Consider the following 26,606-nt stretch of genomic DNA (forward strand, 5'->3'; position numbering starts at 1 on the left):
GGGAGAGGGTGATTATCGTCACCGCCGCACTTGAGGAAGTGCACCCGCTGCCTCTAGGCCGCGCCTGAACTCGTCTCGCTCGGGGGCCAAGTCCTCACCGGGACCGAGGCTGCCTCTATGCCGTGCCCGAGCCCTTCTCACTCAGGGGCTAGGTCCCTGCCACGAGTCAGCCACCGGACCGAGGCTCTTACCTCCGAGGGACCACGAAATCACCTCGGGGAAACTCAACTGGGGGAGGGACTGAATGGTATCACCGCAGGAGTGCGGGGCTCGTCTTCAGGTAGGCTTCTTCTATGAATTTAGTCGTTAGAATTTGGAAAAACGCTCAGCGAGCGTGAGGTAGCTCCAAACTGCTTTGGAGACGGAAATTACTGAATTGCTGTACTTCCTGCGGGGTTATATGTACCCGTGCTGACGTCAGATCCGTCTCCAACTGCTAGCACGAGCACACTATACCCACTTGTTTTGAGTCCATCTGCTACACGCTAGGAAATAGGAAGTTAGTGCGCACTAACAGAAAATGATACAATTTGACACTTTTCAGGTCAGTTAAGGTCAGTTAGGAATGAATATGTATTCCTATTGGCTGCCCTCTTATTTACTGATGTTACCAAGGTTCCCACTGAGGTGATGGTTTAATATATAGGGGATGGGAAATGGAAACGGTTGGTAGCTTGACAAAGAGAAGGGAAAGGGGGAAATGAAGGGCCAAGCAGTCACACTCCCTGGTCTCTGAAGGACAGATCTCTTCCAAAAATCAGAGCTGCTGAATGCAGGGGCTGTCACACCCTTCACATCTTCATTAAACTAAAACCCCTATTAACCCAAGCGAACTTTAGAACCGTTCTTCAAGCATTTATATTCGCGAGCACAGACTATTGTAACACACTCTTCCTTGGATTACCATATACAACACTAAGACCACTACAAATCTTACAGAACTCTGCAGCCAGAATTCTAACTGGAAAAAGCAGAAGAGATCACATCACTCAAACACTCGCCGAATTACACTGGCTGCCAATTGAACAAAGAGTGCAATTTAAAACACTATGCATAATCCACAAACTAATCTATGAGGAAAATACTGACTGGCTAAACACTGCACTACGACTACATGTCTCCCAGAGAAATCTAAGATCAGCCAATAAAGCTCTACTAACCATCCCCTCTGTAAAGACAGCAAAACTGACACAGGTAAGAGAGAGAGCACTATCCCTGGCCGGTCCAATATTATGGAACACACTACCACTCGAAATAAGACTAATGAAAGATCTAAAACTCTTTAAAAAAAAGTTTAAAAACATGGCTCTTCAAAAAAGCTTTTCACAATGAGAGTGGGGAGTAAGGAATACTAGCGAACAAGAAAGAGAACTCCAGCACACTGTTAAAAGTCAACAAATAGCAGTTATCCCTCCTTTATTATTTTATCTCATACCTAAAGATTAATTTAAGAGTACAGTATTCTCGTATATGGATATCCTATTATTCATATAAATGGAATTTCCAATCCACAATCCAAATAGCGTATATTATTTGAATCATGTAACTGAAACTTTATTGGCACCTTCTAGCTAATTTATAATCCTAACCAGACTTATTTATGTGCCTATCTGTAAACCGTTGTGATGGTATACTACTAAACGACGGTATAGAAAAGTTTTTAAATAAATAAATAAATAAATAAATAAATAAACAAACAAAAACCTTTATTATTAATTTATTATATTTTCAGTGGTTAAATTTAAAGAGCAGGCTGAGGCTAGACTGGCTACTGGCTAGTGGCTACTGCTGGCACTGTTATTGCTGCAGCCTGCTGGCACTTTTTTTCTCTTTCTGGCTAGTGCGTGCTATATCTGGTAGCAAAATGGCCACGGAGGACAGCACCAAGCACCTCTAGCTAACGAACATTTCCTCAAATGTTACTTTTAAACCATTAAGTAACAATTTTTGATAGTGCGCACTAAACTTTCGTTAGTGCGCACTATTCAGAAAAACGATTTAAAAAAAAAAAAATCATGCCGATCCGATTTTTTTCTCCCCCTAGCCGATCCAGATCGTTAAAATGATCGGGCACACGATTCACATCCCTAGTACCTACTAAAATTCTCCCCACTTATGCGCTAGAGATGGCATTCGTGCACACATGCATGGGTCAATTTAAAGTCTGCGTGCATGTATACATTGATAGCCAATTTTATAACACGCGTTCATATATATGAATATACATGAGCGTGTTATAAAATCGGCGCGCCCATGTGCTCACGCTGGTCTTAACATTTACTTCTTAGGGAATAGCCTCTACTGAGTGTTACCATTATGGGTTCCATCTTCTGTTTGGGATCCTGCCAGGTACTTGTTACCTGGATTGGCCACTGTTGTAAACAGATTACTGGGCTTGATGGTCCCTCAAACTGACCCAGTATGGCAATTCTTATGCTCTGTTCTTATGTAGTAGATTCTGCACTTACTTCTTTATACAGAATATCCAGAGATTCCCTCACATTAGAAATAAAGCTGTCCGCTGAGAAAAGATCCTGCCAGAAACAAACATATAAATGCTTTATTACTAATGTACTTCACTTTGTTTCCTGATGAGACGTACAGAGCAGAGTCAATTACTTTGTTCCCCATTTTTTTAAAATCATTTTTATTGAAAGATTTTTTTCATATACATCAGATAAGAAACATGTAAGGAACAGAACAGTGCATAAACTTGAATTACAAGAAGTGATGAGTAACTAAGCACTTCATTCGGTTCCTTAATACTTTCAATTAGTCCCCAAACCCATATCCATCCCACCCTCCCCCCACCCTATTATGTAACTTTTTATGTTACTCTATGTACTCTTTTTCTCGTAGATAAGCAGCTGAATTAGCTTTGCTGACTGGGACGTCCTCCATGCCACTAGATAGCGGAACTCTCAAAGCTGAAAACTTAACTTTGATAGTGAGGCACGCCTGCTTGCATGATCCCATGCTGCCTCAAGTCTCCTCAGTCTGTTTTTTTCCACGCGACTGAGTGCGCGGAGCTCTCTCCTTCTCCTCACTTTTCTTCTTTTCTAAAATAATAATAATACAAAAAAGAGAAAGAAAAAAAAAATATATATAAAACAAATTCTTCAGGAACAACATGAAGTACTCACTGCCCTTATGAGAAGTGAAGACATCTTCTCCGGGCACCCCTCCCCCCGCCCCAGTCGTCGGAAGCCTATATCGAGCCTCCTCGGGAGACCTCTGGGCTTGCCTGCTGGCGCCGAGAGAAAAAAAAAACAACTCCAGGAGGGGGGGCGCAATGCCCAAATGAATCGACATCAACACATCGGAAAGCGTGCCGGGACACTGACGCACGGGTCACAGATGCGTCCGCCGGCACACTGACGTACCAACGTGTCCACCAGCACACTGACGCAGGGGCGCGTGCACCAGGGTGCCAACGCCAGCGCACCAAAGCGCCAAAGCATGCACTGGAACGCCAAGGCCCGAAGCATGTGCCAGTGCGCCGAGGCCCGAAGCACGCGCCAAGAAGCCTAAGCTTGCGCCAGAGTGCCGAGACCCTGGGTGCAAGCTTAGGTGTCTTGTGTGCTGAGACCCTGGGCACCAAAGCTTATACCAGTGTGCTGAACCAGGTGCCGAAGCACTGAGGCAGGCGCCGAAGCATGCGTCGAGATGCTGAGGCACCGACCCAGACGCCAAGCCTCCGAAGCGGGCACGGGCGCCCTGAAGCACAGACACATGTGTGGGGGGGCACCGAAGCCCTGATTCGAGCGCGAGTGCACCAAAGCACGGACGCATCCATGGGGGCGCCAGGGGCTCCTAAGCGAGTGCGGGCGCCTGAAGCACCAATGTGGGGGTACAGAAACACTGAATCGATCGCGGGCGTGCCGACACCCCGATCTGAGCTCAGGCGCGCTGAAGCACCGATGTGTCAGCGGAGCACCGAGACACCGACACCTCCACCGACAAACCGAGGCATGACCGCGTTCACAGGCTTGCCGGTGCGTTCACAGTGGCACCGTGTCCGTGGGCACTAGGATGCGCCCACCAGGCGTGCCAGCAGGCTGCCGCGTCCGCCGGCTATCAGGCCAATCGGAAATGCACCGATGCGGGACTCACAAATGTCAACTGGTCGAACCTACAATACGATGCCAGTGCCATTCAATGGGATGACCGAGAGGCTCACTGCCAATGCTAACGCATCCTACGCAATGCCTCCGGACGGCCCAGAGATCATGGTCGAAGTGTGGGCACCAAGGGATCCTTCTTCCAGTGGGTTAAAAAAAAAAAAAAAAAGGAAAAATAGAGAAGAGGTGTCCTTCTCGGACTTCGGGACACATTCCAACTCGGACTACTACACGGAGTCAACCAGCTGGCATCATTGCGCCCAATGGACACTACAGCTCAGCCACAGTGCTGCATTCAGCGGACAGATCCCTCAGAATGTTTCTAACTTCCAGAGCTCTTACAGCTTGAAACAATCGTAGAGCACCAACCTCAACAGTCACCCAAAGTGACTTGATCACCCTTGAGTTTTTACCATATCACACCCTTCTGCAGCCGCTGGCCCCCCCTCCGCCATCTTCCTATACAAGATTATTCTCCTGGCACTCCTATCCATATGCATAGTTTTCCATGGCTTCTCACACCCCGCTGCACTGCGGTGTGACCTGTCTCTCCTTCGACAAATCTGTCTCATTGACTTCTGGGAAAAAGGAGGGACACAACCGCGACATGGGAACTCGTAGATTCCGTGACCCACACAACAGATGTTTGGAATGCCTCAGAGTATTCCCACAGAAGAACGTCACCTAAATAAATAAATACATTTCCCAAAACGTGCATGTCTCAGCCCTTTCAATCGAAGGGCACTCCAGTCACAATACTGCACACAAAAATCAAATGCCACATGGAAGGTGTGGTGCAGTCTTCTACGCACGTCTCCAATCTCTGAAGCCTCTGTCCCAGGACACTTGGTTTGAGCTCTATGTGTCATAGCCAAACTTCATGATACCTTCTTCTTTTATATGAAGATTTACATGCTCTTCAGAAGAATCCACCGCAACGCCATGACCGAGATCGCTGACCTTCCTTACAGACGAGAACAGCTATACTATTAAATGCCAAGCCATCCTTTGTTCCCAACATTCTTATTGGTGACAGACAGGTGAAAACAATCAAGGTTCTAGTCTAAAGTAACGCCTGTGGGCAAGACGTGTTGATCACACTACAAGCGACTACCATGGGTCTCAGCCCCATGAGTCCTCACCATTCTCGGTCACAGAACATCCTCAATCAATCTCACACCTCAAATACGACCACATGTTCCATCCACACTGGTCCTATTATAGTCAGCTTTTCATCTTCCCTCTTCTGCTGGCTCACTCCCTCCCAGAAGCCACAGGGACTTGCAGTGACGGCGGAACACATCGGCGTTACCTGCGGGCTTCATTCATTCTACAGCACATGCCACTACAGTGCACAGCAGTCCCTTATTTCACCCACTTATGGATTCACAGACGGTACCCATTTACAGCGGGTGTGACAGATCACCTGCCTGGAGCTTCGGGCCCAACCCGCTCTTCTGACTTTCGGTGGGGACCCTTTGTAGACTCATCCTGATGCTCTGCCCAAACAATCATGTTTCCCTTTCTCCTTAGCCACATAAGGACGGTCACATTCTGTATTCCCTGCAGAGCTCCAGCGGAAATCCTCGAACAAGTAGGAAGCAGATCCATCTCCCTACGTTCCTCTTTTTTTCTACCTGCAGTAAATAACTTCTATGATTCAACTATACTTTCATACCCTCAACTGGGTACTTTCAAGGGGCGTCAATTTAAAAAAAAACAAAAAACAAGGAAAGGAAAGATGAACAGCACAATATACTCGACCTATTTTTGCTAGCGCGGCCCAACCACCCATCCTCTCTGACACGTCGCAGTCCTCATAGACTGAGAGAAAGTCTACTCTCATCACCAGCCTTCCCAGAACTATCCAGAACTACATCGCGGATGGCGCGAACCTAGTTTTAACGCTCTAGCGTCAAACCAAACAGTCATGATACACCTCCCTAAATCAGTTATCGTTGGGCCACCGATCCCTCTAAAAAACATACAGTACCTTCTCACCCAAGCGGTAATCGCTACACCGCTTCACCCATTCAAATTGTACAGCTCAGGTCCCAGATCCGGGGATCTTCCCGAAGCTTGGAGTCCTTCTGCTTTGTTGCAGAACACACTCTCCTTCGCATAATCTGCAAAAAAAACCCAAATACTACACTGCACCTTAGTGCAGATCCACCAGACCGTCTCCAGTCTTCTTCCACCTCCTTTGCTGGAGCCCTCTGGCCAGCTTTGGCTCAGACAAACCTCAGCGTCATGGCCCTTGCCATTCCCCTTCAATTTGTCTCTGCTCTCTGCCCCTGCTCACCTCCAAATTCAACTCGGGGATCTTGCTTTCCGGTTGCGGCCCGAAAGCTTATAATTCCATGGGAAATAAGCGGGTTCCATAGCACATTCATGCTCCCACCACGGGGACCCCTACACACTTCTCACCCCTTGTTCCCTCACCTGCAGGCTGCCTTCGATCGCCTCCACCTCCGCCCGGTACATCGGCGAACTACAACCTATCTGAGCTAACCACCCTGTCAGATTTCACCATGACACAGTTGCGCTGCGTGCACATCCTGCCTTCTGCACGCAGATGCTTGTCGGCTTCTACATCAACCAATCCATCACCTCCTGGTTTTTTCCCAAAACCTCGAGCCTACCAGTGCAGTTTTACCCTCCATATTCTATTTTGCAACCGAACATTAGCTTTTTCACAATTTCACAATCCTTCCAACTACAGAGCCCCACAGCTCTACGTCTCTTTTAACCTGAACGCCCGAGACCACCTATCTTAAATGACACTCTCTTAATGTGGATCTCGGACTGTTTTTTCTTCTCTGCTGTCAACAGAATTCAGAGATCCTGTTTTATAGCCCATTTCATACTCCATGTCCTCCAGTACTTGCTATACTGAACCATATCCATGCATGACCTACCCTGGTACTTGAAACACAACCCCAGGGTCCTCGTTATATCTGATAACCTCCCGCTACTGCTTATGAGCAGACTGCGAATGATGTACACGGGACAAACACAATTCTCGAGTAGCACATATCTGAACCACTATGATAGTACCATCATAAAACTGTCCGCCTATGGTCTAAGCCTTGAACACATTTTTTCCTGGTTACATCAGACACACATGCTATGGGCTATATGCCCTTAATACTTCAGCTGGGGACTCCCAGACAGCATGGCTAATTCAGCTGCTTATCTACGAGAAAAGAGCAAGTTTGTTCACCGTAAACAGTGCTTTCCGTAGATAGCAGATGAATTAGCCATGCTGACCCTCCCGCCTCCCGGACAGCTTTTTTTCACTTTGCATCTTCTCTTGCTTTAATATAGACTGAGGAGACTTGATCCAGAGCTGGATCATACAAGCAGGCGTGCCTCACTATCAAAGTTAAGTTTTCAGCTTTGAGAGCTCCACCACCTAGTTGCACGAAGGACATCCCAGACAGCATGGCTAATTCATCTTCTATCTACGGAAAACACTGTTGATGGTGAGCAAACTTGCTGTTATGTAACTCCAAGTAAGGGGACAGGTAGATTACTTGGTGGCAGCAAAGGTAGATAATAGATATCTGAATCTGAAAGTGTAGTGAAACCTACTGTTGGAGGTTAGATGAAAAACTAGAAAGAAAGCAGAGAGCAAGAATAGAAAAGGTGAGGAGAGAAATACTCTTTTACAGGAGGCCTATATTCTTAAGGAGACTGAGGGCTGTGGGAGATTCTTGTGTAATGAGGCATAACCAGGATAGGTATTATACATAGAAACATAGAAATGACAGTAGAAAAAGACCAATCGACCCATCTAGTCTGCCCAGCAAGCTCCCACACTTATTTTCCCATACTTATCTGTTTCATCAACCACCAAGTACAGGGCCCTTGTTGGTAACTGTTTGTTTCAAATTTTCTGCCATCCCCTGTCATTAATGCAGAGAGTAATGATGGAGGTCCATCAAAGCTGAGCATAAGGCTTAATGGTTAAGGGTAGTAACTGCCGCATCAAGCAAGTTACCCCGATGCTTGTTTACCCAGACTGCACATATCCATGCCTTGTTGGATGCTGTCTGAATGTAAATCCTGTTTTCCACATTTCCCCCTGCCGTTGAAGCAGAGAGCAATGCTGTATATGCATTCAAAGTGATGTATCAGGCTTAACTGGTTTAAGGTAGTAACCGCAGTAATAAGCAAGCTACCCCCACGCTTATTTGTTTACCCAGATTGTGGAGTTCAGTCTTTGTTGGTTGTTGTGTGAATGCAAATCCTCTTTTCCACATTTCCCCTTGCCATTGAAGCAGAGAGCAATGTTGGAGTTGCATTAACCGTGTGAAGGCTTATTGAGTAAGGGTAGTAATTACCAGGTGGTAGCCTCCTCTCCAGTAATCCACCCCCATGGCTCTTCTCTTCATTTCCATCCTCTAGCCTTTATGGATCCACAGTGTTTATCCCATGACCCTTTGAAATCCTTAACAGTTTTAGTCTTCACCACTTACTCCGGAAGGGCATTCCAGGCATCCACAACCCTCTCTGTGAAGAAATACTTCCTGAAATTGGTTCTGAGTCTTCCTCCCTGAGCTTCAAATCATGACCCCTAGTTCTACTGATTTCTTTCCAATGTAAAAGGTTTGTTGTTGACCATGGTTCATTAAAACCTTTCAAGTATCTGAAAGTCTGTATCATATCACCCCTGCTCCTTCTCTCCTCCAGGGTGTACATATTTAGGTTCTTCAATCTCTCCTCATAAGTCTTTATGAAGACCATCCACCTTTTTGGTCGCCCTTCTCTGGACCGCCTCCATCCTGTCTCTGTCCCTTTGGAGATACGATCTCCAGAACTGAACACAGTACTCCAGGTGAGGCCTTACCAAGGCCCTGTACACTTCCTGTACACTTCCTTTCTTTTACTAGTTATTCCTCTCTCTAAGCAGCCCAGCATTCTTCTGGCTTTAGCTATCGCCTTGCCACATTGTGTCGCCGACTTCAGATCGTTAGACACTATCACCCCAAGGTCTCTCTCCTGCTCCATGCACATCAGCCCTTTACCCCCCATCAAATACAGTTCTTTCGGATTTCCACACCCCATATGCATGACTCTGCACTTCTTGGCATTGAATCTCAGCTGCCATTGTAGGTATACCCCTTTCAGCTGTTATGAAGGAAGGGATGGGGTATGGTAGTTAGAAATGAGGAAGACTCTTTGTAGTCTCAGTGGGAAGAAAATTTAGAAAAGGTTGCCAGATGGAGCAGATCAGCTCTTTTTTCTTGTTAGTAGACGTTTTTGCCGACATAGCTTCCACTAGTAAGTAGCTTGATCATTTTCCCCTCCCAGATTGGTTGGGAAGGAGGGAGAGGACCAATCCAGCTGGACAGAATAGTTTGTTTCACAGCAAGGCTGGCTCTGTCTAGAAAAATCTTGGAGCTTTTATTCAAGAGTTGGGAGGTAGAAGTTGTGCACCCAAATAACCAAAGTTGTATATCCATTAGAAGAGGAACTTGCATGATGTGAGAGCACAACTGCCGGATGGTGTCCCAAAAGCAGTGAGTGAGTGTGCAAGCCCAGAAGCTGTGAAAATAGTCATTTATTGACTCTTTGCACTTCTCACAGATTGGTGATGGACAGCACTTATATTTAAATGCTAGAGCTTATGAGGTGTGTAACTGCCATATGAATCGATATTGCAATCTACGACTTCTTTTCCCTTCCCCGGCAAAAGAAAAGAGGCGGGGGCCTTCTTCTAGCAACCAAAAAAGAGCTCAGATTCTCCCAACTCCCAGCAAAATCTGACTCTAAACTAGAAATAGGCCTCTTTAAAGCAAACCAATTCCAAATCCTCCTTGTTTACGCCCCTCCAGGACTTCTTGAATCAGATCCCCCCTCCATTGTAGAAATTATCGCAAAATATTTGAACCTAGATGCACCTGCTATGATCCTAGGCGATTTCAACCTCCACGTCGACAATACCATACTTACATCGAGCTGTGAGGCCCTTCTCACTACGCTTTCATCTATGGGCTTTAAACAGATCATCAATAAGCCCACCCACAAAGCAGGTCATACCCTGGACCTTATGTTCATAAACCCTGGCATTACACACTCATCCCCCACTATATGCACTCAGGTCCCCTGGTCGGATCACTCAATAATTTCAAACTCCTTCAAACTGACAGAAAACCGCAACACCCATCCCACTCAATCCTCGTTTCTCTACAGAAAATCCTGCTCCTCTGAAGACCTCAGCAGCCACCTGGCTAAAGAACTCCCACACATTGACCTGGCAGACCCCAACACTGCCCTACTTTCCTGGAGCAACATCACAGAGTCAGTAGCAAATAAACTATGTCCAATTTCTTAAAAAAAACTTAATCCCAATGCCCCAAAAAGACAACCTTGGTTCACCAAAGAATTCCGAAAACTCAAACAATCCCTCAGAAAGAAAGTGAATGGCGCAAAACACCTTGTCCAAGCACACTATCCATATACAAATTTGCTCTCCACCACTACAGGAACTCTACCTTAAGAGCAAAAAGGGATTTCTACGCCCACAAGATACACAACATTATCTTTGACCCTAAAGCTTTATTCTCATACGTATTTATTTATTTTATTTATTTTTAATTTTTATATACCGGAATTCCTGTATACAATACAAATCAGTCCGGTTTACATGGAACGAAAAGATAGCCCTGGTCTGGGAAGTCAGATCAGGGTTTTTTTACAAAGAACATTGAACAATAACATATAATACATTCATAATACATAATACGTATAATACATAATACGTATAATATATAATATAATACATAATACGTATAATACATAATACGTATCCGAACTAACACAAACCAACGCCCCAACGATCCCCATCGATCAGGCACAATCCAAAGCAGACGATTTGGCGCTTTTCTTCCAAAACAAAATATCCAAACTTTTAACTCTGCTGCCCCCTGGCCCATCTCCTACTACCAGCCACTATCTTCTAACAAACAAAAAAATATCTCTCGAAGCGTTCGAACCCACTACTGCTTCAGAGATACACTCTCTCTTAAAGAAATTGAATCCTTCCTCCCATCCATCCAACCAAATCCCCGCAAAACTTCTCCTGCTAATACCTGACACCATATCCAACACCCTTGCCGATATTATAAACTGTTCTTTAGCTCAGGGAATCTACCCAGATGCCCTAAAACTAGCATCTATCAAACCCCTTCTAAAGAAACCAAATTTGGATCCAAACGACAACAACAACTTCCGCCCCATTTCCAATCTTCCTTTTATAGCCAAGATATTGGAAAAATTAGTCAACTCGCAACTCTCCGATTACTTGGAAGATCATAAAATACTGCACCCAACACAATACGGATTCCGCAAGGCATTAAGTACCGAATCCCTCCTCATTTCGCTAACAGACCATATCATCATGGGCCTGGACAAAGGACAATCCTTTTTACTAATTCTCCTAGACCTGTCTGCGGCGTTTGACACCGTCAACCACTCCATCCTCCTTAACCGACTGTCAGACATCGGAATAACAGGAACAGCTCTCTCCTGGTTCAAAACTTTCCTTAGTAACAGAGGGTACAAAGTCAAAATAAACAATAAAGAATCCCCTCGCTGCAATTCCTCACTAGGAGTTCCACAAGGATCCTCTCTTTCCCCTACCCTCTTCAACATCTACTTACTTCCTCTATGCCAGCTATTAACTAACCTTCAACTAAAACACTTTCTTTATGCAGATGACTTGCAAATATTGATCCCCATCAAAGAATCAATTACAAAAACTCTCGAATTCTGGGAATCCTGTCGACAAGAAATCAACCTCCTCCTCTCCAGTCTAAACCTGATTTTAAATTCGGCGAAAACCGAACTCCTCCTCATTTCCCCGGAAAACAGCAACACCACACAAAACACACTATCAAACATCTTTGTCTCCCAAGCTAGAGACCTAGGAGTCCTAATCGACAACCACTTAAGTTTAAAAACATTCATCAACCGTACCTACAAGGACGGCTTCTACAAACTACAGGTATTGAAAAGAATAAAGCCACTTCTTCTCTTTCAAGATTTCAGAACTGTCCTACAAGCCATAATTTTTTCCAAGATAGACTACTGCAACTCTATCTTGCTAGGTCTCCCTTCTTCTTCCATAAAACCACTCCAGATGCTGCAAAACGCTACCGCCAGGATTTTAACAAACGCCAGAAGAAGAGATCACATCTCCCCCATTCTCAAAAAATTACACTGGCTCCCAATTCACTTCAGAATCCTCCACAAGTCCATCACCATCATCCATAAAACCATCTACTCTCAAGCCCCTCTCAGCCTTCAAATCCCGCTCAGACTACACTACACTCCTCATCAAGACCAATCAGAGAAGCATACAAAGGATCCCTACACGTTCCACAAACAAAAGTTACACACCATCAAACATTCAGAGAACGGGCTTTTTCTACTGCCGGACCATCTTTATGGAATGCCATTCCCCCTGACCTCAGACAGGAACCTTGCTTACTAACATTCAGAAAAAGGCTAAAGACATGGTTTTTTAGGCAAGCCTTTCCTGATCACAACTGACGCTCCTAACTTTCTCACCAGTCAGACTACAACTACTTGTAAATTTCCCGTCAACACTATGTAAATAATTCCTCTCATTGTTACTGCCTAAATTATTCCTTCTACTCTTCTTCTCCCAGTTCCAACTTCCCTTGTTTTATTGTAACTTACTTCTCTGCCTCTCAACACATGTTTATCGTTCAAAGTTATCACTCCCCTTGTTTTCTGTAAACCAGCATGATGTGATTTTATCATGAATGCCGGTATAAAAAAGCTTTAAATAAATAAATAAATAAATAAATAAATAAATATCATGTTTTCAGAGATTTTTGGAATATAAGATAAGTAGTTTTGTAGGTCTGGTAGAGTGAGAGATATTTCAGGCCATCGGGACCAGCATGTAATCACTAGCAAGAGATTTGAGGAAGAGAGTAACTCTGATAGGCGCTTCGCAAATGAGGCACATGAGGGTTTCTGGTTTTTGGTGAAGTGGAAGAGTGTCACTAAACTATCATATTGTCCTAGTTGGGATTAACTATCTAGAGCGAATTAATATAATGGCGGATTTGTAAATATGCATAAAAATCTGTTCGGGGAAGTTGAAATGATTTTATAAGTCTAGAAAGCTGACTAGTGTGTTCGATTTGGGCAAAAACAGATGATGCAAATGTGTAAGACCATATCTGCACCAGCGCTGAAAAACCCCTAATGACAGACCTGGGGGAAAATCGGGATTTGCACAAATGTCTGTGAAGGCCGTAGTGATAGAATTGAATCCTTCTTACAGAGGAGGGCCCATGCCTTTCCACAAGCAGGGAGAATAAAAAACGACGCTGGTAGAGAGGGAATAACTTTCGCTGGATATTGTAAGAGAGCAGAAAGGGAAAAGCCTCCGAGCCAAGTTCGTATAAGGAGAAAATAGGGATGAAGCGTGTATCCAGTCTTTGATGATGCGGAACATGTAGACAAGATTGTAGTAATGAAGATCTGGACAATTGAGACCCCCTTTAGCCTGAGGGGGTTGTAAAATGTGTAAGGGGAGTCTGGCTTTTTTCCTTGCCACAGGAAACAAGTGAATTATTTTTCGATCTCTCGTAGATCTCTTTGCATAATCCATATAGGAGCCATTTGTAACAAACAGACCATTTGGGAAGTTCAAGCATTTTTAAAAGGTGTATTCGGCCCATTAGGGAAAGCGGAAGGTTTATCCATTTTTGAACGTTGTTTCTTAAAGACCGCAGAAGTGGCTGGACGTTTGCGGTGTAAAATTAGGATAAGTGCATCAGGATTCGAATACCAAGGTATTTCATGTCCCGCACAGGAGAATGGTGAATAAAATGAGAAGCTTAGGAGTGATGCTGAGGTGGTGGCCTGGATTGCAAACTGGTAGACGGACAGAAGACAATGTGTGATGGTAAATGGAACTCTCTCTGAAGAGAGAGCGATTTTAAGCAGTGTACCGCAAGGATCAGTGTTGGGACCGGTCCTGTTCAATATCTTTGTGAGCGACATTGCAGACGGGATAGAAGGTAAGGTTTGTCTTTTTGCGGACACACTAGGATCTGCAACAGAGTGGACACGCCGGAAGGAGTGGAGAGAATGAGACGGGACTTAAGGAAGCTGGAAGAGTGGTCGAAGATATGGCAGTTGAGATTCAATGCCAAGAAGTGCAGAGTCATGCATATGGGGCGTGGCAATCCGAATGAACTGTATTCGATGGGGGGAAAAAGGCTGATGTGCACGGAGCAGGAGAGAGACCTTGAGGTGATAGTGTCTAATGATATGAAGTCGGCGAAACAATGTGACAAGGCGATAGCTAAAGCCAGAAGAATGCTGGACTACATAGAGAGAGAAATATCGAGTAAGAAAAAGGAAGTGATTATCCCCTTGTACAGGTCCTTGGTGAGGCCTCACCTGGAGTACTGTGTTCAGTTCTGGAGACCGTATCTCCAAAGAGACAGAGACAAGATGGAGGCGGTCCAGAGAATGGTTGCCAAAAAGGTGGAAGGTCTTCATCGAATGACTTATGAGGAGAGATTGAAGAATCTAAATATGTACACCCTGGAGGAAAGGAGGAGCAGAGGTGATATGATACAGACTTTCAGATACTTGAAAGGTTTTAATGATCCAAAGACAACGACAAACCTTTTCCGTCGGAAAAAAAATCAGCAGAACCAGGGGTCACGATTTGAAGCTCCAGGGAGGAAGACTCAGAACCAATGTCAGGAAGTATTTCTTCACGGAAAGGGTGGTGGATGCCTGGAATGCCCTTCCAAAGGAAGTGGTGAAGACCAGAATTGTGAAGGACTTCAAAGGGGCGTGGGATAAACACTCTGGATCCATAAAGTCTAGAGGATGTGAATGAATGTGGAAAAAAGGATGTGCATTCACAAAAAAGTGGGGAGTAGCTTGCTTGTTACGGCAATTACTACCCCAAACCAAATAAGCCTGATACTTTACTTTCAATGCATATCCAGCATAACCATGCATCCATGCATAACCGGCATGATGTGCTTCACGAATGTCGGTAGATAAAAGTTAATAAATAAATAAATAAAAATAAATAAATATCCAGATAGCTCTCTGCTTCAACAGCAGGGGAGAAAGACTGATACTTCACTTTCAATGCATATCCAGCATAACTCTCTGCTTCAACGGCAGGGGGAATGAAGAAAAGTGGATCTATATACAGACAACAACCAACAAGGACTGAATTACATAGTCTGGGTAGACAAATAAGCATGGGTGTTGCTTGCTTATTGCGGCGGTTACTACCCCTAACTAATTAAGCTAGATATTTCACTTAGATGTGGCTCCAACACTGCTCTCTACATTAATGGTGGGGGTGGAAGGGAAATAGAACCAAAAGGTTACTAAGAGCCAAGAGTAACAGATAAGTATGAGAAAAAAAAAAGTGCGAAACTTGCTAGGCAGACTGGATGGGCCGTTTGGTCTTCTTCTGCCGTCATGTCTATGTTTCTATGTTTCTATGTCCGAAGTGACCCATTGTAAAGGGAAGGGGCCTGGCCAGGACTGTTGAAGTTGGCCTGTTATATCTAGAACTTCCAATTTGTCCTGGTTTATTTTTAGTCCAGCAAATCTACCAAACTGATTTTGGTATGCGAGAACTCTAGGTAGAGATAATTGGGGAAAAGTTAGGAAGATAAGAATGTCATCAGCGAAGGCAGCCACTTTGAAGGAGGTGTCCCCAATTTCTAGCTCCGTGATGGAACTATCCTCCGCAATTATCCGGAGAAGAGGGTCTATAGAGAGAAGGTATAGTAAGGGAGAGAGGGGGCAGCCTTGACGAACCCCTTGACCTATGGGGAAGGGGGTCATATTTTCCTCCATTTGCCAGAATATAAGATTTTGGGCTTTTGTATAATAGGGTGACGTTGTTCACGAAATCTCCAGTAAAACCAAATCTGTCAAGGATAGAAAATAAATAGGGCCAGGAAACTCTGTCAAATGTTTTTTCTGAATCAAAACTGACTTCTATCGCCGGGAGCCCTTTTTTTTCACAATACTGCATAGCTGTGGTAAGTTTGATGATGTGGGAGCCAGCTGTTCTGTCCTTGAGAAAACCCACTTGATGAGCAGAGATGATGGATGGGAGAATGAGGTTGAGAGTGTTGGCCAAAATCTTAGCAAATATTTTAAGGTCGCCATTAAGTAATGATATCGGCCTGTACGAGGCTGGGAGAGTTGGGTCTTTTCCTGGTTTAGGAAGGATTGTGATGTGGGCGACATTGAAATCAGTCAATCAATCAAATCAATCAAATAATGATTTTATTTATGAAATTGTAACCAAACTTTATTGGCACCTGTTAGAATGTATGATATCCTAGATTTACTAACCTTAGTCTATGTGCCTATTTGTAAACCGTTGCGATGGTATATAACTTAGCGACGGTATAGAAAAGTTTTTAAATAAATAAATAAATTTGAAAATTTCCCTGTGAGTAATGCATCATGGACCCGAGACTTGCTCTTTAATAATTTGTAATAATCGTAGGGGAAACCATCTGGACCGGGTGCTTTGCCTGAGCTGCTCCTGGTGATAACACTTATGATTTTGTGGGTTTGAATAGGCGGTTTAAGAAATCCAATTGTAATTTTGAAATACGAGGTAGTGACAGTTTGTGAAAAAAAAATCTTCCTTTTCCTTATTGCCCTGATGGTCTTCTTTGTAACGATTAGTGTAGAACTCTTTAAATGAGTTGCAAATGCCACAGGGCATGGTTGCCCAGTTGCCTTGAGGCGTTATTAATTTTTCTATGAAGGATTTCCTTTTAGAGATCCGAACTGCGTTTGCTAGTAGCTTGCCTGCTTTGTTTCCGAAGCGGAAAAACTTGTGTTCGGAGTTTCGAAGGGCGAGTTGGGCCCTTTGATGTAGATGTGTATTTAGGGAGGTGAGAGTAGCTAAGTATGCTGCCTTAGAATCTTTTATTAGGGAATGAATCATTTTATATTTAGCTGATTTTAATTGAGATTCTAGGTTAAGAATAGTTTTGTTTAGCTTGGCGTTCATGGCTTTTACGTAGGCAATGATTTCTCCTCTGAGGACTGCTTTACTGGTTTCCTAGAAAAGAGAAGGGTTATGTGTGTGGTTTTTGTTATGTGTTGAGTAGGTTTCCCATTTGTCAATTAAAAATGTTTTTAGGGCTTTGTCTTCACAGAGGGAGGCTGGGACTAACGTTTAAATATACCAATCGTAGAGGATCAGTCATTTACTCTGGCTTTGGCTATTAATTTAGTCGGCTGAAAAGAACGAATAGGACCCTGAGTCTCCCAGTCTCTGCTCAGGGGTAGATTAAAGATTTTGCTATATGCGCAAAGCCCCCCGTTGGAGAAAGCTAGAGAAAAGTAACCGAAGAAACTTGTATTTAAACCCTTACTTGGGAATCGATATTAGAGTTTATTAACATAACCCCTCCCTACCCACTCCTCCCTCTTGAAAGTCTCCCACCTGTGCTTTGTAGAGCACATAGGGATTATTTATTTATTTATTTATTTTTTTCTATACCGATGTTCCTGTATACAATACATATCGCACCAGTTTACATGAAACTGAACTTTCGCCTCAGGGGCGTAATACATTATAACATGTTGACATAGAACTTAAGGGAGAACATTCATGAACAAGGTGAACTGAGGCAGGGTACAAAAACTATGTACATTCAGGGTATGAATAGGTGATACTAGTTACACAATCAGAGAGAGTATGTAAGTGATATAGATAATGTCTGTCTCTTCTTAGAGGTATGTTACTGGATGTGTGAGCACCAGCGCACCTTGAATATAACAGAGTAAGCCTAAATGAGAATATTTTTTTTTCTTTTTCCATCAGCCCTTTTCAGTTCCCCACCGAACCTTGCTCTTTTTCCCCAACACGAGTGACTAGTTTGCTCCGGTGCTTAATGGGGACTGTAATCGAGGGTTAAGCTGTTTAACTTGTGTCCACCACCCACCCCCCAAAGTCAGAAGTAACACAGTCCTTCATGAGATGAGGGTCCTCCTTGTCCTTTGACTGTGTAAAGGGAATCACAGCTATGGTTGTGGAGAATCTTTAGATCTATCAAGTCGCCTCCAGTGCAGCTTGTCATCCATGCATTCGCTCTTGTCGAGGAAAAAAACATAATTGATTATTTGCCTCTGCTCCGAGTGCTGGTGCGCTGATACTTATAGGCTTCTAGAGCTAGCGGTAAGCAGTGACAAATGAACCGTTAGTCAGGTTTACGGTGTTGCAGAGATTCCTATTGGAGGTGGGAGGTTGTTCAATTAGTCAGGTCTTCCAAGGAGTGGTGGGGTGGATCACAGAAAGTTCGGTCCGGAGCTTTGGTGGTGGGGTTGGGTGGGGGGCCTCGCTTCTAGAGGAGATGTGTGATGTTTGTGTTCATAGATCTCACAAGGCGGGAACGGTGGTGGAGCATAGAAGCTGTTGACAAAATTTTATTGATAACCAAACAGACAAACAGCCTATCAAAAAAGTTAATAAACCCGTAACAGTCGCAGTGGGTTGAGAGTATACATGGTAAGTAATGATGATTCAGTATTCTGAGAAGAAGCTCGTCATTGCAGGGTGTTGCTTCCACACCTTAGCTGCATTAGACTAACCCGTCTAGAAATACTTGTGCCAGATGGGCTTCGTCAAAGAGGTGAGTGGTATTGGCATGCCAGACTTTCAGCCTGGCTGGAAATTGGAGTGAAAATTTGATCTGCTTAGCTGCAAGGGCAGAGCAGATTGGAGAAAACAACTTGCAACTCTCGGGTCGATACAGTAAGGCCATGTTAGAAAGAGTGCGGCAGTGCCGGGCGCACCCTCGTTTGCCGCACGCACAGTTCTGATCACATACCGCTCGATACTCTATTTAAATTGCTTGCAAATGCAAGCCGCGTCTGCGAAGCGTTAGGCGAAGCGTTAGGCCCGCGCAACCCATTTTACTGTATAGGCGCTTAATACAGCGCCTATATAGTATCCTGGGTGCGCTGGTACCTGTCATTTCAAATGTCAGGCACCAGGAAGTGGATCCCAACTTTAACCCATGAAAACCTAAAAACCGAAAATTCCCTCCTCCCGAAGCGGCTCGACATGTGCCAACTTACCTTTTGTTGCTTTTCAGCCCCTTCCCTTCTCTGCCGCCCTCCGGAGGGGGCAGCCGGCAGCAAAAGCGGCTCGCAGCAGTCCCCCCCGCGCAGGTCCTGGTTCTCCTGGCTCAGCAACAGCAACAGCAGTACAATGGCCACCAATTAAAGCAACTTGTCCAGTCTGGCACAAGTTTCCATATCCATTCCCCCTTGTATTCACATTCTCCACCTGCAGCCACAGCTAGGGCTCCATCCACCCCAATCCTTCCTTCCTTCCTTCCTTCCTGGCTCGGCCAAATTGTGAAGCGGCTTGCAGCATCTTGCCCCCCCCGCGCAGGTCCCGGTTCTCTTGGCTCGGCGTGAGGTGAGAGCCCACTGTTCTGTGCCCTCTCCGGCACGAGCGGAGCGAAGCGTTCTTTCGTTGGCCGGAGCGCTCGATTTGGGCGCTCCGGCCAATGAAAGCACATAGACGGGCGCGCGTGACGTCACAGCGTGCGTCACGCACGCCCGTCTATGTGCTTTCATTGGCCGGAGTGCCCAAATCGACGGGCGCTCCGGCCAATGAAAGCACGCCCGTCTATGTGCTTTCATTGGCCGGAGCGCCCATCAATTTGGGCGCTCCAGCCAACGAAAGCACATAGACGGGCGCGCATGACGTCACGGCGTGCGTCACGCGCACCCGTCTATGTGCTTTCGTTGGCTGGAGCGCCCAAATCGACGGGCGCACAGGCCAACGAAAGAACGCTTCGCTCCGCTTGTGCCGGAGAGGGCACAGAACAGTGGGCTCTCACCTCACGCCGAGCCAGGAGAACCGGGACCTGCGCGGGGTGGGTGGGTGGGGGGGCGCTGCAAGCCGCTTCACAATTTGGCCGAGCCAGGAAGGAAGGAAGGATTGGGATGGATAGAGCCCTAGCTGTGGCTGTAGGTGGAGAATGTGAATACAAGGGGGAATGGATATGGAAACTTCTGCCAGACTGGACAAGTTGCTTTAATTGGTGGCCATTGTACTGCTGTTGCCGAGCCAGGAGAACCGGGACCTGCGTGGGGGGGACCGCTGCGAGCCGCTTTTGCCGCCGGCTTCCCCCTCTGGAGGGCGGCAGAGAAGGGAAGGAGCTGAAAAGCAACAAAAGGTAAGAAAACAACAAAAAGTAATGTCGAGTCACTTCGGTAGGAGGGGATTTTAGGTTTTTAGAGGTTTCCTTTTGGGGGAAAGTTTGCCATCTACCATTACCCCTGCCTCTAACGGAGGGGTAAGGGTAGGCGGTAAGTTAGCAGGTTAAACGCGGGGCAAAATGGCAGGGTAAAATAGCGATAGTCGGGGCGCGCGTTACTGTATGGGAGGGAATAGCTAATTCGATCGTTTACATCTGATATACATGCCGCGTGCGGAAGGGGTTACCCGGTGATTTAAAGAGGCGGTAAGAATGGGTTAAAGGGGATAGTGTATAGCGGGTTGGACTAACGCGGCCGAAAAGTGAGTAGAAAGCGGATTAGGAGCAGGGTAACTGCGGCCCCACTGAGACTGTCGCTGAGTAGTCTTGAAATAGGCGTACCTGCTCTCCCTGGTATTTGAGCTTGCGGCGTTATTTATATGCCCTCAGTATTTCTTGCTTGTGCGACCCATTGAGAAATCTGGCGATGGTGATTCTAGGTCTAGAGTCCTCAGGTTTTTTAGTTCCCAGCCTGTGGTCTCTCTCTATTTGTAGAGAAGTAGTGAGCGAGGGGATCTCTAGCGCCTCGGAAAGCCATTTTCCCAGGAAGCTGGCTAAGTTGGCATCTGCATTAGTTTCAGGGAGACCAGTGAATCTCAGGTTGTTGCGGTGGGATCTGTTTTCTAAATCGTCCAGCTTTTCCCAGTAGCTTTTAAGCTGATTTTCCATAGCTGCTTGCTGCCTGGAAGTTGTATTTGAGTCGTCTTCGAAGGCTGATATGCGGCCTTCTATTACGTCCAGGCGCGGGTGCAGTTCCTCCAACGAGCTTTGTAGAGTAGAGATCTGAGAGGAGAGATTGGAAAATTTAACATCCAATGTGGCAACTACTGCAAACGTGACTTTTTCTGTTAATGCATCCAGGGTGGCTTGCGATGTGGCAGGGTCTATAATGTCCCCTCCTTCCACTGCTGGTTTTTCTGGATTAGGCCTCATTTTTTCCTTTTCTTTTTTCCCTCCTTTTAGAGCCATGATTCCTGGAGATTTGTGCATATACTTGTCAATTGACATAAGATCTATAAAATGGGGGAATTAGAGCGATTGTAGCAAGGATGACTGTAATAGAAATAGATGAAAGGTGGCTGGTGCTCGGAGCTCAAGAAGGCATGTCCTCTTCAGCTCATCACATCATGTGACCCTCCTCTTTCCCATTTCAAACACTGGGGAGGGCTGTACAGAACTCATAAAAGATGATGCAATATTGTCACGGGGAAAATGGGCACTCATCTTTGAGCGCCCACTCTCCTAACACACGGCGATCAACCTTTCCGGGGTGCCCGATTTAATATTTAAATCAGCTGCCGTGGTAAAAAGGAGGCACTAGGGGAAACTGTGCGCCCCTAGCGCCTCCTCGGCAGCGGGCGCCCAGGAGAGGTGGCCATCAGTGGGTTAGGAAATTGGATGTTCAGTCCATGTAATTTGCTCCGTCATTTGTTGGGTGACCTTCCCCTCTGAGGTGCCAGAATGCAATTAAAATGTGACACAAGGAAGCGGGGGAGAAGGGGCTATGGATATCACTCAGCAGGGAGTAACTGCAAAAGGAGTAACACTTAAAAGAAGCAGCAAGAAAGGGGACCTTTGGTCCGAATGAGCAGAGACCTTTTGTACTTCATTTATTTATTTATTTAAATCTTTTTCTATACCGTCGTTAAGGTGGGTACCGTCACAACGGTTTACAGTAAGGCACAAAAGTAATGCAATTAACCTCTATTAGTTTACACAGGTGCCAAAATGTTCGGTAACATAGTTTCAATCAAAGTTAGTTGTTAAATGAGGTGAACACTATCATGTCCCGGTCGATTCTATAGCAGTTTTGAGTCAAGGACTCATTCTATAAGTAACTTATCCTTTACTGATGAGTGCTATTAAAACAAAAACATACACCCTTAGTGATTTCTGTTTGCTGGGTGTTTTGTCCCTTGCACATACCTGGTTTGACCCTTGCAATTCCCTGGATTCTATTCTCCCTTCTCTTTTTGAAAGGCTTGTTTGAATAGCCAAGTTTTAAGATTTTTTCTGAAAGTTTTGTTTTCTCTTTGTAGTCTTAATTCCAATGGCATGGAGTTCCATAATATGGGTCCTGCTAATGATAATGCCCTTTCTCTTACCTGTGTTAGTCTTGCTGTCTTGACTGATGGAATAGTTAGAAGAGCTTTGTTGGCTGATCTTAGATTTCTGTTAGGGATGTGTATGCGAAGGGCTGTGTTCAGCCAGTCTGCGTTTTCATTGTGTATTAATTTGTGTATGGTGCATAGTGTCTTGTACTGTATTCTTTGTTCAATGGGAAGCCAGTGCAACTCAGCCAGTGTTTCTGTAATGTGATCTTTCTTCCTTTTTCCAGTTAATACTCTTGCAGCTGTGTTCTGCAATATTTGTAGTGGTCTTATGGAGGTGTGTGGTAAACCTAGTAGAAGGGTATTGCAATAATCAGTGCTTGCAAATATTAGCGCTTGTAATACTGATTGAAAGTTGGCAGTCGTTAGAAGTGGTTTAAGTTTTATGAGGATCATGAGTTTGGCGTATCCTTCTTTTACTTTTATGGATATGTGTTGTTTTAAGCTTAGTTCTGTGTCTATTATTACTCCTAGATTCCGGACTTTCTCTGCAAGTATTATTTGTTTGTTGTTGTTGAGTGTGATTGGGTTATGTGCGATCTCCATGTTTTTTTTTCTTTCTAAATGAAGGAATTCTGTCTTCTCTATATTGATTACTAGCTCCATTTGATTTAATAGTTGTTTGATGATGTCTAGATACATGTTCGCTATGTTTAATGTTTTTTCAATTGTATCGTCAATGGGCAATATAAATTGAATATCGTCTGCGTATATGTAGTGAGTGATTCCCAGACCGGCTAGTAGGTGGCATAATGGTAGTAGGTATATGTTGAAAAGTGTGGCAGACAGTGCGGATCCTTGTGGTACTCCTGTCTGAAGGTCTATTTTTTCTGACATAGAATCTTTGATTTGAACTTGAAAATATCTGTTGCTTAGATATGATCTGAACCAGCTGATTGTTTTGTTGCTTAATCCTATTTCTTCTAGTCTATTTAAAAGTATGTTGTGGTTTACAGTATCAAAAGCTGCTGAGAAGTCTAGCAATCACCTAGAATGTAATGTTTACCGTTATCGAATCCTCTCATGATGTTGTCCTGTCACGCCAGTATATGTCCTCTGAGCTATAATTTTTTTTGAAAACCATGGTTTTTTGAGGGAATAGGATGGTTATTGTTTCTAGTTGTGTTCTGCTAGTTGCTTTTGTATAGTTTTTTCCGATTAATTTTGCAATTAAGGGGGGAGGTTTATATCGGTCTGTAGTTGCTCGGTTAAGTGTGTCGCTGTTTTTGTTTTCTTCTTCTTTAAAATGGGTTTTACGATTGTCCTGTCAGTGTATCTGGCATGATCTTCCCTAAGATAGATTAACGATCGTTTGCCAGTGTCGGTGATACTTGGGGGGTTTTGGCTACTTTTTTATCTCTGTGGTTGTTATTGTGTCGCTTGCATGTGGGGCGGGATTTAGTTTTTTTTAGCAAATTTTGAATTTCCAATTCTGATACTTCATCGAATGTTGACCATTGTTTGATTTCTCTTTTTTTCATTTTAATTTCTTGTTTCGTGGTATTAAGTATTTTAATTATAAGGTTCTTAATTTTGTTATTAAAAAATGTTGCAATTTCGTTGCATCTATTTTCTGGAAGGGTTTGTGGAGATTCGGACTTGTCATTAGTGAGGTTTTTTACTATGGTAAATAATGTTCTTGGGTTGTTTTCAAATTTTTCTATTTTAGAGTTATAGAACTGTTTTTTTGAATCTAGAATGACTTGTTTGTAGAATGCTAGGTGTTTTCTATATTTTGTTAAGTTTTCATTGTTTTTATTTTTTCTCCACTCTTTTTCTTTTTTTCTTAGCTGTCTCTTGATTTCCTTTATTTTTTCATTATACCATGGGTTCGTTTGTTTAGTCTCCTTAATGTTAATATGTTTGATTGGGTTTATCTCTTCAGCTATTTTACTTGTTGTTTGCAACCATGCTTTGGTTGCGGAGCAGCAGTCCGTGTAGTCTAATTTTGTTAGTTTATCTTCTAATTGTTCTTTTAGGGTTTCTAGGTCATACGGTGGGCGATATTTCACTTTGATTGCTTCTTTTTTCCCTTCTTGTGTATGGGGTTCACTGTATTTAATTGAGGATTGTATGAGGAAGTGATCGGACCATGGAATGGGTGTGTAATCGGTTTTAGTGTGTTCTAAGTGGTTGTGGCTGATGAATGTTATATCGAGCGAGTGTCCTGCTCTATGCGTGGGTTTATCAGTAATTAGAGTGAAACCTAGTGCGGTCATGAAGTCCAATAGTGTTTGACAGGTGTTGGACAGGGGTTTTGTGTCTATGTGTAGGTTGAAGTCTCCTAGTATGATGGTTGGTTTGTCAGTATTTAAGTGTGTTGTTAAGAACTCAATTAGTGGGGAGCTATTTAATTTTAGTAGGCTCGGTGGGCAGTATATTAGGCAGATTTGCAAACTTATCATTTCAAAGAGGGCAATTTCATGGTTTCTTGGCGGTATTGTGGGTATTAGTTTACATTTAAATTTTTTTTCGATTACTAACATTAGTTTATTTTATTTATTTATTTAAGGTTTTTTTATACCGGCATTCATGAACTCGTTCACATCATGTCGGTTTACAGAAAACAGGGGTGCGGATAATACAACCAAAAAACATAAATAACGTGATGAAGAGAAGCAGTTACAATTAACAAGGGCTAATGAACTGGGAATGTAAGAAATAGAAAGAGATAGAGGAGAATAATTATATACAAAAGTTCAATATAAATATGGTGTCTCATATGTACAGTCTCTGAGTAGAGAGTTTGTTTATGGTGCATCTTAGGTAGAGTTCGAGAAGGCTTGCCTGAAAAGCCATGTCTTGAGTCTTTTCCTAAAGGTTAGGAGACATGGTTCGTTTCTGAGTTCTGGAGGGATGGAGTTCCATAACTGTGGGCCTGCGGTGGAAAGGGCTCGGTCTCTTAAGGTGCTGTGATTAGTGGTTTTCGTGGGTGGAACAATGAGGCATCCTCTGTAGGCTTCCCTGGTCGGTCTTGTGGATTTGTGGAAGCGGGGAGGAATTTGTAGATCGATTGTGGTATGTTGGTGAATGATTTTGTATATCAAGGTGATGGATTTATAAATGACTCTGAAATGAATTGGTAACCAGTGGAGGTCTTGTAGCACTGGGGAGATATGGTCTCTTTTCTTAGTGTTTGTCAGTAGACGGGCTGCTGCGTTTTGGACCATTTGGAGCGGTTTTGTGTATGAGGAGGGGAGGCCAAGTAAAGTGGAGCAGCAGTAGTCCAATTTTGAGAAAATGAGGGCTTGGAGGATGGTTCTGAAGTCTTTGGCATGGAAGAGTGGTCTTATCCTTTTTAAAACTTGCAGTTTATAGAAACAGTCTTTGGTGGTTTTATTGATGTGGGCTTTGAAGTTTAGTTTATTGTCGATTAGCACACCTAGATCTCTTACATGAGTGGTTTGTAGGTTGTTTGGCAGAGAGGTTGTGAGATTGTTATCAGGAGTTATGAGTAATACTTCAGTTTTGGCGGAGTTTAGTACCAGATTGAGGCTGTTGAGGAGGTTTTTGATTTCTAGGTGACAGGATTCCCAGTGTTCAAGGGTTTTTGAGTATGATTCATTGATGGGGATCAGGATCTGGATGTCATCTGCATAGAGAAAGTGTATTAACTTGAGGTTGATGAGGAGTTGACATAGTGGTAGGAGGTAAATATTAAAGAGTGTAGGGGATAAAGAGGAACCTTGTGGGACTCCGATGGTCGAGTCGTGGCGTGATGATTCTTTATTCTGGATTTTTACCTTGTAGCCTCTGTTGGTTAGGAACGATTTGAACCAGGAGAGTGCTAGACCAGAGATTCCTATCGCAGCTAGCAGTTTGATGAGGATAGTGTGATTTACAGTATCGAAAGCTGCTGAGAGGTCCAAAAGGATCAATAGAAAGGATTGACCTTTGTCTGTACCTAAGATGAGTAGGTCTGTTAGGGAGGTAAGTAGGGATTCTGTGCCCCTATTTTTGCGGAATCCATGCTGTGAGGCGGATAGAATTTTGTTGTCTTCGATGAAGTCCGATAGTTGGGCGTTCACAAGCCTTTC

General features: G+C 44.1%; 1 protein-coding gene across 2 annotated transcripts in view; it reads right to left on the minus strand.

Annotated features, from left to right (window-relative positions):
• Positions 1-26,606, minus strand: part of LOC115089621 (phospholipase B1, membrane-associated-like) — a 421,390-nt gene that overhangs the window by 118,498 nt on the left and 276,286 nt on the right. For both annotated transcript variants that reach the window (XM_029597711.1, XM_029597710.1), the window contains exon 11: positions 2,469-2,534. In XM_029597711.1, the coding sequence (XP_029453571.1) occupies positions 2,469-2,534 (66 nt within the window). The remainder of the gene's footprint in view (positions 1-2,468; positions 2,535-26,606) is intronic.

The sequence above is a fragment of the Rhinatrema bivittatum genome, chromosome 4 (assembly GCF_901001135.1).
Source record: "Rhinatrema bivittatum chromosome 4, aRhiBiv1.1, whole genome shotgun sequence".
NCBI classification, from domain to species: domain Eukaryota; kingdom Metazoa; phylum Chordata; class Amphibia; order Gymnophiona; family Rhinatrematidae; genus Rhinatrema; species Rhinatrema bivittatum.